Source organism: Danio rerio, chromosome 2 (genome assembly GCF_052040795.2).
Source record: "Danio rerio strain M-AB ecotype USA chromosome 2, GRCz13ab, whole genome shotgun sequence".
Taxonomy (NCBI): domain Eukaryota; kingdom Metazoa; phylum Chordata; class Actinopteri; order Cypriniformes; family Danionidae; genus Danio; species Danio rerio.
Genome location: NC_141022.1, coordinates 47852627 through 47864145, shown reverse-complemented (window position 1 = coordinate 47864145; position 11519 = coordinate 47852627). Strand labels below are relative to the sequence as shown.

General features: G+C 31.6%; 1 protein-coding gene across 6 annotated transcripts; it reads left to right on the top strand.

The window, feature by feature from the left end:
• Positions 1–3046: 3046 nt before the first annotated feature.
• Positions 3047–9980, top strand: LOC100537796 (ETS domain-containing transcription factor ERF-like). 6 transcript variants are annotated; one of them, XM_087241368.1, is made up of 6 exons: positions 3047–3224; positions 3993–4050; positions 6579–6807; positions 8366–8480; positions 8560–8629; positions 9381–9980. In XM_087241368.1, exons 2-6 carry the CDS (start codon positions 3993–3995, stop codon positions 9713–9715), a joined length of 807 nt encoding a protein of 268 aa, XP_087097494.1. In that variant the 5' UTR covers positions 3047–3224; the 3' UTR covers positions 9716–9980. The 6 variants fall into 6 exon arrangements, with proteins under 6 accessions (XP_087097494.1, XP_087097493.1, XP_087097495.1 ...); XM_087241367.1 differs by having other exon boundaries at positions 6576–6807; XM_087241369.1 differs by having other exon boundaries at positions 6576–6807; positions 9424–9932.
• Positions 9981–11519: the final 1539 nt, after the last annotated feature.

Sequence of the window (11519 nt, the reverse complement as noted above, 5' to 3'; positions counted from 1 at the left end):
TGAGTTCTGACGTCAAACCAATTTTCATTTCCGAACAAAACGCAATGTCTTCACAACGATTTTTCTAATCCCCATAGACAGATAATAAAGTAGTGTCTGCAGGTTGAAGTAGTGGAGTAAAAGTACTAATACTGAACTAAAAATGTACTCAAGGGAAACTAAAAGTGCACATTTTTAAAACTACTTAGTAAATTACAATTTCTGAGAATAAGTTAGCAGTTCATTCCGCTGTGGCGACCCCTAATGAATAAAGTAACTAAGCTGACAGAATGAATGAATGAATGAATGACTGAACAATAAGCTAGTCATCTTTTTTACAATGTGTTTTGTCCATACATGCAAAACAGACACTGTTTTAATCTATATGTACTAATTTACGTATATTTCCAGAACAAAAAACTTAACATTGAACAAAGTATTCCTTAATTATATTTAAAGATTTTAAAGTGGCAATTTTTTCGTAAAAAAATTTTACTCAATAGTTTAAGAAAAGATTTGATGATATAAAGATGCAAAAAACCTGTATATGACCGTCTGTAAAAAGTATATTTAAGTGTTGCTAAAGTGGAGATTTAAGGGTCACTTCAGGAGAAAAAAAAATATTTCTATAAAATTATGTAACATTATAGAAATCTATTGACACAAATTAATAAAGTATGACAAAAGTGATTTTGTTATTGTTGCTAATTACATTAGAAAAAAAAACACTTTATGAAAAGCCCAAAAATCTAAAAACAGTGGTATTAAAAATGTATTTACTCTTTTTGCTTTTGTATAGCTTTACTGTATGCAATGTGTGTATTCAGAATGTCAGAAGTCTGTGTGTGTGTGTGTGTGTGTGTGTGTGTGTGTGTGTGTGTGTGTGTGTGTGTGTGTGTGTGTGTGTGTCAGACCTAAAGATCTACGGCTAAAAGCATAACGTTCAACTCAATTAACAGCATGAATTATTGATGTCTGTCTGGACCAGAATTTGTGTGTTCACTGGAATTAAAAGCCTCCGGTGTCACCTGTCACACTGCCTCGTGTGTGTGTGTGTGTGTGTGTGTGTGTGTGTGTGTGTGTGTGTGTGTGTGTGTAGACAGACAGAGATATGAAATTATTCTTTCATCTATTAATTCTCAGTTTTTTTCACCTCTAGTGAAGATATTTATTTGGCTTATTGTTCTGTGATGCTGTGACACAGTGGTTCAGTGGTTAGCACTGTCACCTCACAACAAGATGGTCGCAGGTTTAAGTCCCAGCTGGGTCAGTTGGCATTTCTGTGTGGAGTTTGCATGTTCTCCCGTGTTCGCAAGGGTTTCCTCCGAGTGCTCCCCCACAGTCCAAAGACATGCGCTGTGGGTGAATTGGGTAAGCTAAATTGGCCGTAGTGTATGAATGTTTGTGAATGTGAGAGCGTATGGGTGTTTCCCAGTACTGGGTTGCAGCTGGAAGGGCATCCGCTGCGTAAATCATATGCTGGAATAGTTGGCGGTTCATTCCGCTGTGGTGACCCCTGATACATAAGGGACTAAGGGCCAAAGGAAAATGAATGAATGCATGAATTTTAGGATGCTATTTTGTCCTGGTGTGAGAAGAATTTAATAAATGATCATTTAGGATGATTCTTTAAAGCTTTCAGGTTAGGTATTATATATTTTATGATATAATTTACTTGTAATATGTTACTTTATTATTTAAAATAAATGACATCTTTTGATATTTGCAAACACACAACATTTTGTCCGATGGGTCAAAAAAAAAAAACATCCCTCTTTGGGATTACTTCCCCCAAAACTAACTTCATTATTATTAATTAATGCTAATAACATTAAATGCAAGTAAAATGTCTACTTTAAGATCAAATAGCCTTTAACATTAATGAAAATAAAATGTCAAATACGGGTAAAATATTATTTCCTCATCATTCAGGGTAACTGATTTTTCTATTTAAAAATTACAATGTTATTTTGACTTATTAACATTCATTCATTCATTTTCCTTCAGCTGAATCCCTTGGCACAGTGGAATAAACTTCCAAATATTGCAACATAGGCTCATTCTGAAAACGTAGCCATATATACGCTTCTGGAGATTGTGATTTATGTAGCCATATATGTATGGCTGCATTCTGTCTTTAAAACGAATGCTACAGGGCAGTATAAATGATTACCTTCGTGTGGATGGCTTTCCCGCTGTTAATACTTTGTCCAGTGGCTCTCCATGTACCTCAAAGGACTTGAGACACAGAGAGGAGTTGACTTCGATGACGGGGTTCGAGTCCAGCAAAGAACGGTTCTAGAAAGCAGGTACAACAAAAGCCAAAAAATAAAATAAACAAGTAAATAACAGGGTGAGAAAGTGGTGAGATCAGAAAACGTGGTAAAAATAGGTGAGGGCTTTTTTTTTCCGGATTGATTTTCAAAACACTGTTGGTTAGGAAAGGGGGTGGGTCCTGGTCAATTGGTGCTTTTTAAAATCCTATTGATTGGATTTAGGGAAGGAGGACGGTGGGTCAGTCGATCGGTCAGTCAGTCAACAGGGGCGGATGGTGGATTTACGCGAGAAAAGCAGGAGATAATGGCACTTGTGCGAGAAATTTGAGATCTGAAAAAAGTGTACACAGCAGCCTCTGGTGGATTCGCAAAAAACAAAAACTGCTAAAAAAATTTGCTCCTGGGATGTATTTGGCACTCTCCAGAAATGTATATAGAGGTACGTTTTCAGAATGAGCCTAAGTTAAAATATTAACATAGAAAGTTAAAATTGATAATATAATTAAAAAGTGAATTAAAAACAATTAAAAACTCACTGACAAAAAGATCAAACCTAACAATTTAAAGGATAATGCAAAGTAAAAAAGGTCACTATATAATAATAAAGTAAAATGAGATAACCTGATCAATTATTTAAGCTTACAATTAGCTAAACCAAATCTCTCTCTCTCTCTCTCTCTCTCTCTCTCTCTCTCTCTCTCTCTCTCTCTCTCTCTCTCTCTTTCTTCTTGTGTGCCAAACCAGGCAAATCCACATCCAATACAAAACATCCTCCTCAAATAGGAAAGCTTGGATTCTCCTCTGTCAGTTTGGAGTGACAGAGAAAGAGAGAGAGGGGGAGAAGGAGAAGTAGAGATCAGGATAAAGTTAATAGTATGGTAAATAAGAAAGACAAATAGAGGTAAAGATAAATAGTGAGAGAGGCTTTACAGGTGTCTTTCTTCCGAATTGAGCATCTCTGCCGGACAGGTAAAACAGCTATCTTTAACACCAGCTTTCAGAAGTGCACTGTATGCTTTACATGTTTTTATATAAGGTGGAAATAATTGACACTACTGTATCAGCATGTGTGGTTGCTCTGAATTTCAGCACAGTATTTACTGATAATGTATGTTAAGAATTTAATTAAAAGTCTTTTAATGTAGTGTGATGTAATGAAACACGTACTAAAATGCAAATAATTTGAGTTTATACACTAAAAAATTGTTGTAAAATTGTTTTAAGTACAATTTAAGCACAAAAACAGTTTATATAGGCTGAATTTAAGCAAATTAAATTTAGTAATGCAAACTTATTTTAGTAATAGTAATAAGTTTACTATGAACAATGTAAACTTATAGTAATGGTGTAATGTAATGTAAACTTACTCAAATGCAAAGAATTTAGTTTGTAGTTTACAAAAACCACAAACACTATTATTTTTTTGAGAAATGCATGTAAAGCTTTTGCTGAAAACGCTCTTTATCCATTTTTTAATAGTCTGACATCACCAGCAGATTCCCAAATATGCAACATTTCTTTTTTGAATGACTAATTAAAATTAAATCTCTGAAAATCTAATATTTTCATCCAAGTATTGAGCGAAACACAGTCCTGACATGAACTGACAGTCCGCTGGAAGTAATTGGATTACAATCAAATGACTTCTTATTTTTTTACACAAAGATTTAATTGAATTCAGGGAGCAAAGATGATGCTGATTATGAAGAGGATGATGAATATATTAATATCTTACAGATGGAGTGTAATTGTAATTCCTCTCTCGGCCCTTTTTCCTCAACTTACTGGAGCAGAAGTAAGTAAATGTGTGCGTGTGTTTGTAAGAGAGCGGTGCAGATTTTTTATAAATTCTTTTTTGCTGCTATTAGATATGTGTGATGTTTGTGATTAGTGCTGTTTAACTGATTACATAATAAGATTCCAAAAAATTAATTGCTTATAATTATAGTATATTGCATTTTTAAACGCTCATAATCAGATTACAGTTTTGTATGGCTTGCAGGATAACGTTATTCTCACAAAGGCAGTAAATTACACATCATTTATACTGTAGATTCTGCTTAATTGTTTGTTTTTTAGCTTTTAAAATAGTCTTTCTCTTAAAATCCTACTGTGTGGGATTCAGTTATTACTATTTCTGCTACCGAATGTAAATGTTATGTAAATAAACCATGCTTCTGAACTTAGGGTAGTAGTTTATTAAGTAATGCAAAATTATGAATATTGAGTAATAAAAACTCAATTTATCAAACTAATTTTATGCAAATTATATAACACTGGTGATGTATTGCAGATAAACAATATTTCATCATTATATCCAGGACAAAAACAGAATTATTTATTTATTTATTTAAATGTTTTTTTTTTAATCTTTTAAAATATTCTTTCTCTTCAATTCTACTGTGTGTCATTTAGCTATGACTCTTTCTGTTATATGAATGTAAATGTTATGTAAATAAACCATGTTTCTGAATTTAGGGTAGCAATATATTAAGTAATAAACAATTATACATTTTAAGTAATAAAAAAATCTATTTATTAAACCAATTTCATGCAAATTATGCAACACTGTTGATGTATTGCTGATAAACAATATTTCACCATTATATCCATGATTTATTTATTTATTTATTTATTTATTCATTTATTTATTTATTTATTTATTTATGTTTGTATTTATGTATGAGTTTGTTCATTTGTTCATGTAATGCAGGGATTTTTTATAGTCAATCCCCTTTTAAATAGTAAATGGTGTTTACTTGAAACATTTGAGCTCTATAATTTAATACCACATGTGCATGTTCAGTTGTTCATGGCAGTTATCACACTGAAATGCAGGTAAAAAACAAAAAAGTAATAAAATATTTACTTTTGTTATTAGAGTTTAATATAATTTTATTTTATTAATTAATGTATTTATTTGTCTATTATTTAAAATAATTCAGCCATTTTTATTTGACATTTTCAATTAAATTTAAAGCTAACAAATCCAATGCAACTCTTGTATATATTTTAATATATGTTTATTTATTTGTTTATTAATATCGTAGCATCCGATGCGTAAAACATATGCTGGATAAACTGTGGCGACCCCTGACAAAAGGACTAAGCCGAAGAAAAATGAATGAAGGAATGTATGACAGTGATTTAAACTTGTATTTTAAAGTTGCATCGTAGGAAATATCCTCTTGACTACATTAAAACTGTAATTTTAATTTGCTGTGAATTGAAATACATAAAAAAACAACAACCTTGAAACCTGGCCAATCATAGGAAATACTGTCATTTGAGCTGTTTTATAGTAAATAGATAAATAAACAATGAATTATTATTATTAAAGCTTTTTTTTTTCATTGTATGAAAATATATTACAAGTGAAAAAACTAAAATACTGTATATTTTACAGTAAAGATAAACAACACTGTGAATACCAACACTAAAAAACCCTGTACATATTATAACAGTATATTTGCTGTAAATTTGATTTACAGTCAGTTGATGGCAAACTGCTGATAGTAAATTAATGTACAGGAAATTTGTTAACAGTATAATATGTATATCAATGGCTGTTTTTTTCCCCAACATTCTTCACAAAAACCTGTTTTATGTTTAACAGAAGAAAGAAATTCATAAAGTTTAGAACCACTTGAGGGCAAATTTGATGAGGAAATTTCATTTTTACATTATCCCTTTAATGATACTTTAAAACAAGTTGGATAACAAAATAGTCATAATTTAATCTGTAAATTTACAGTATAGTCACTGCTTGTCTCAGTTGTTTCTTATTTGACATTTCAAACTTACTTCAGGTAGTAAAACAACCCAAATAAATATTCTAAATTAATAAAAATAAATATGCAAATGGTGGGACAGCAAATTTAGACCTACAGTATTTAACATTTGAAGTAGATCAAACCTTTTGTCAAAGTTGTAACGTAATGTAAATGTAATGTGTATTTATTTATTTATTTATTTATATTTATGTAATGTGTTTCGTCAAAGTTGTCCCAAAACTATTCAAAACCCCTAATCTTGTCTTAAGACAATTTTGATCCACTTCAAATGTTGACATTTTGCAACTAAAAACATGGGCTGACATTTGCGCCAAAGCAAAACAATTAGGCCAAAAGTATTATTAAATAAAAGTCTGGTAAAATACAAACATTTTTCATATTATATTTTTAAGCATATAAATCTTCACGTATGTCTTTTAATTTGGCGGTTTGGAAGTTACCGTGCATCATTCCAGTCAACAGTTTTGGCAGAGTTGTTTCTTTACTTTTTCCATCCCTCATGCATTGCTAATTTTGTTTCCCTCAGCAGTGCTTTTTCCGGACTGGGCGTATAAACCCGCCTGGTCTCCGGGCTCGCGGCAGGTGCAGTTGTGGCACTTTCTGTTAGAGCTTTTGGGGCGTGGCGAGGGCGGAGCTATAACTTGGGGCAGCGAATGGGGAGAGTTTGTGATCAGAGATCCAGAGAGGCTGGCTAAACTGTGGGGGGAGAGGAAGGGCAAACCACACATGAATTATGATAAACTCAGCAGAGCTTTAAGGTACATCCACTGACACCAGCAAAAACATATATTCAGATATGTTACTTAAGAATAATACATTTTAATATTGTATTGTGACAGGATTTTTTTGTATTTGTGTTTACTGTTTATTTAGTTTCCCATTAGCCACTACCAAAGTAATGGCTATTCTTCCTGGGGTCCAACAAATAAAGTGAAAAATTTATTTCAAAAGCCAATACAAAAGTATTACAATAATAATTTTAAAAAACATATAATTAATTTGGCTATATTAAGTTGATAATAACAATAATAAGTTGGCGGTTCATTCCGCTGTGGCAACCCTTTATAATGAAAATGGGGGTGCAAATGAATGATTGAAGGAAACAAATGCCAAAACCAAAGAAGTAACAAATTTACAGTAAACGATACTGTCACAATATTGAAAAAAAAATCAATATTGATGTATTTACTTCAGAGATATGTAGCCCTATTGTGTTAACTTGATATCTACAATTATGTGCTTCGGCATGTAATGTTATAATAAATACTTCATATGACTTATATAAAATATTTTCTATAAATTATGATTACAGATTCTGTTACCCATGCATTTTGAATTCCATAGAGATAGACATTCACACATACAAACAATTTAGAAACCCCACATAAATGCATCATTTTTATTACACTGTAAAGAAATCTTCCTGTCTAAACGTTTTTAGTTGGGTCAAATTAACTTTTCTAGTCATCTCAACGTATTATTTACAAAAATATTTACAACAGTTCTATAAGTCCATTTAAATTGTTTAAAGCAATAGGTTTACTCCCTTTTTGGGGTAATATGAATGATTGCTTTTTACCTTGTTGTACACTGCAAAAATATATATTTTGCAATGATAAATTGATGTAAATTATTTAAAATTATTAACACACACTACATGTCAAAGGTTTGCTGTCAGTTTTTTTCGCGTTTTTTTAATTCCTAATTAAAATATTAAATGATCTATTAACCTATTAAATTATTAATTAAGTCGGTAATTATTAAAGCTAAAAATGGTAAATTGTTAAATATTTTATATATATATATATATATATATATATATATATATATATATATATATATATATATATAAGAATATAATAATATTATATTCTTATAATAATAAGAATTATTATTAGAGTGATTTCTGAAGGATCACATGACTCTGAAGACTGGAGTTATGTAGCTGAAACTTCATCTTTAAAATAACTGGAATAAATTACTAAATTAAATTATAAACTACTTTTGAACAGTTATTTTATGGTGCAATAACATTTCACAATTGTACAATTTGCACTGTATTTAAGATGAAATAAATGCAGTCTTGGTGAGCAGAAGCTTATTTAAAAACATTTGAAAATCCTACTGACCCTAAACTTTTGACCGCGAGTGTAGTTCATTCAGATAATAATTAAATATTTAATTAATACCCCTTAAATAACTTTGCAATGAGGTTACTCCCTTTTTTATGTCAAGTCAACTAATCTCTTTAAAAGCAACCCACATGTGCATGTATTTATGATATTTAAGGAGCTTAATATTGTTTTTTTTTTTCAGGTATTATTATAATAAGCGCATTTTACACAAGACCAAAGGAAAACGTTTTACCTACAGGTTTAACTTCAGCAAGCTAATCTTAGTGAACTATCCAAGTCTTCCAACCTGCCCACAGGTGCATAAAAGTGTTTTCAATATTATTATTGACCTTTTTTTTCTGAATTATAATATTTTTTTGTCATTTTATTTTTCAGAATACACCATCTGCCCCCTTCTCTGTCTTTCCTTCTCAGCTTTCCTTCTACAACTCTTCTATTGACAGGGGTAAGATTGAACTTTGAGTAATGAGTTATTTGGTAACACTTTACAATAACAGTACATGAATAATGATGTATTAATATCTAAACTAAACACTACTTTATTGTGAACTAATGATGAGTAAACATATGCGCTAATAATAAATCTTTAACATGAGTTCCAAGAGTCCATGTGTGAATAACGGCTACCTTAATTACTTGCACATGATTGTTTGTTAATTAATGTATTAATTACCACATTAGTTAAGGCTTAATTTAACCATCATGAGCTCATTAAATGTTCCTGTATAATTATATCATGACTTTACTTGGAGGGGCACAACATCATTAACCCATTTTTAACTACTCATGAACTCCTTATGCACATCCGTCTAGTGCATTTACACTGAATAACAATAGAAAAGTGTTCTGTAAACATCAACAGTTTAAACACAGGAATACATGAGTAGTTAAGGATGAGTTAATGGTGATGTGCCCCTCCAAGTAAAGTCATGACATAATTGCACATTAACAGCTCATGAGTTCATGATGGTTACATTTAAACTTAATATATTAATTAACAACATGCACTAACAAGTAATTGAAGTAGCCATTATTCACACATGAACTCTTTTGTTTCTTTTGCATATTATTATACATCATTATACATTCATTTACTCTTATTGTAAAGTGTTACTAATTATTGTTGATTTGAGACTTTATGATTTATATTTTAACACTGATGTTATGTTTCTCTGTGTGTCCTATATGTGTTATAGCTAGTATGCAGTCAATTTCTCATCCCCTTCTGCTGCCCTACAGCTTCCCTAAACCCCTCCCCTTTCCCCAGGTACATCCAATCCAAAGGCAGATTCCCTTCTTTCCTGGGCCACCTCCCTCAGGGATTAACCTATCAGAGCTCTCCTCCCTGTCACCAGTCAGCTCCGCCCTTCAGTTCAGCCAATCTTTAAACTGGCCAGTTAAAAACAGCACAGATTGGCCGCTCAACAGAGTTCTGGGATTACAAGACAGGAGTGAACTGCTAAATAAAAACCACGAGAGCAAAGAAGACAGAAAAATATTTCCAGAGACCAACATGCATTTGAAGATTTAGTCCTATTGTTGTATTTATAAATAGTTTATAAATCTTTACTGACAGGTTAAGAGCAAAGCACTTTATATATGTCACACTAATAACTTAAGATACGACTGAAGGTGTTTGAATAATTTGAAAAGGAATATATGTGTAAAACAATTTAATTGCCCAAGACTAAAGTATCTGTCTGATAATACATAGTTAAATAAAGATGGATGTCTTTGTACCTTTTACGCATTGTTGGTCACATGTTTGGTTTATGATATGTCTCTCTCTCACACACTCATACGCACATTTAATTTATTTATCATTATTATTTATTGATTAATTTATTAATTATTATTTATTAATTAATATTAGGTGAGGCAGTGGCGCAGTAGGTAGTGCTGTCGCCTCACAGCAAGAAGGTCACTGGGTCGCTGGTTCGAACCTCGGCTCAGCTGGTGTTTCTGTGTGGGGTTTGCATGTTCTCCCTGCCTTTGCGTGGGTTTCATCTGAGTGCTCCAGTTTCCCCCACAGTCCAAAGACATGCGGTACAGGTAAACTGGGTAGCCTAAATTGTCCATAGTGTATGAGTGTGTGTGTGTGTGGATGTTTCCCAGGGATGGGTTGCGGCTGGAAGGGCATCCACTGCGTAAAAACTTGCTGGACAAGTTGGTGGTTCATTCCGCTGTGGCGACCCTGGATTAATAAAGGGACTAAGCCGACAAGAAAATGAATGAATGAATATTTGAGTAGCTTAAAATGACTTTTCAGTTGAAAAACTCAAAGAGAGATTACTTTTCAGTTTTAGGTTATTTAATTAGTGCTACATAAAGTATACTGGCCCTAACTGAACTTACATTTAACAGTTCTGTCTAAATACATTAGGAGAAGTAGAGTAATATTTTGTAATGCTGTATATGTGTGTTTTTTGTAGAATGATACTATTTTTCAACTAAAGAAGGTCACATTTATCAAGACCTTTGCATATAGAAAAATGGAGTGCAAAAAATAGTTATATACTAAAATATAAGGTATCAGTTCAGAAAAACTGAGTGACAACATGTTTTCATTATTCATATAATTCACATAATTTTATAGAATTCTGACTTAATAACTCGGAATTCTGACTTTTTAATTTTTTTTTTATATTATTATATATATATTTTTTTAGATATTCTTTTTTTTTTATCATTCAATGGCGGGAACGGGCTTCCTTACATAATAAACCAACAACTGCACATTTGAAAAAAAAAAAAAGATCGAGAAATGTTGAAGTGAGAATTATTAACCCCCCTGAATTATTAGCCAGCCTGTTTATTTTTTCCCCAATTTCTGTTAAACGGAGAGAATATTTTTTTAACACATTTCTAAACATAATGGTTTTAATAACTCATTTCTAATAACTGATTTATTTAATCTTTGCCATGATGAAAGTGAATAACATTTTACTAGAGATTTTTCAAAATACTTCTATACAGCTTAAAGTGACATTTAAAGGTTTAACTAGGTTAACTAGGCAGGTTAGGGTAATCAGGCAAGTTATTGTATAACAATAGTTTTTTCTGTAGACTATCCAAGATCTAAAAAGAAAATATAGCTTAAAGGGGCTATAATAAATTTGTCCTTAAAATGGGTTTAATTTTTTTAAACTGCTTTTATTCTAGCCGAAATAAAACAAATAAGACTTTCTCTAGAAGAAAAAAATATTTTCAGACATACTGTGAAGATTTCATTGCTCTGTTAAACATCATTTAGGAAATGATTAAAAAGAAAAGAAAATTCAAAGGGGGCTAATAATTCTGAATTCAACTGTATGCCAATATATGCTATGTATTAA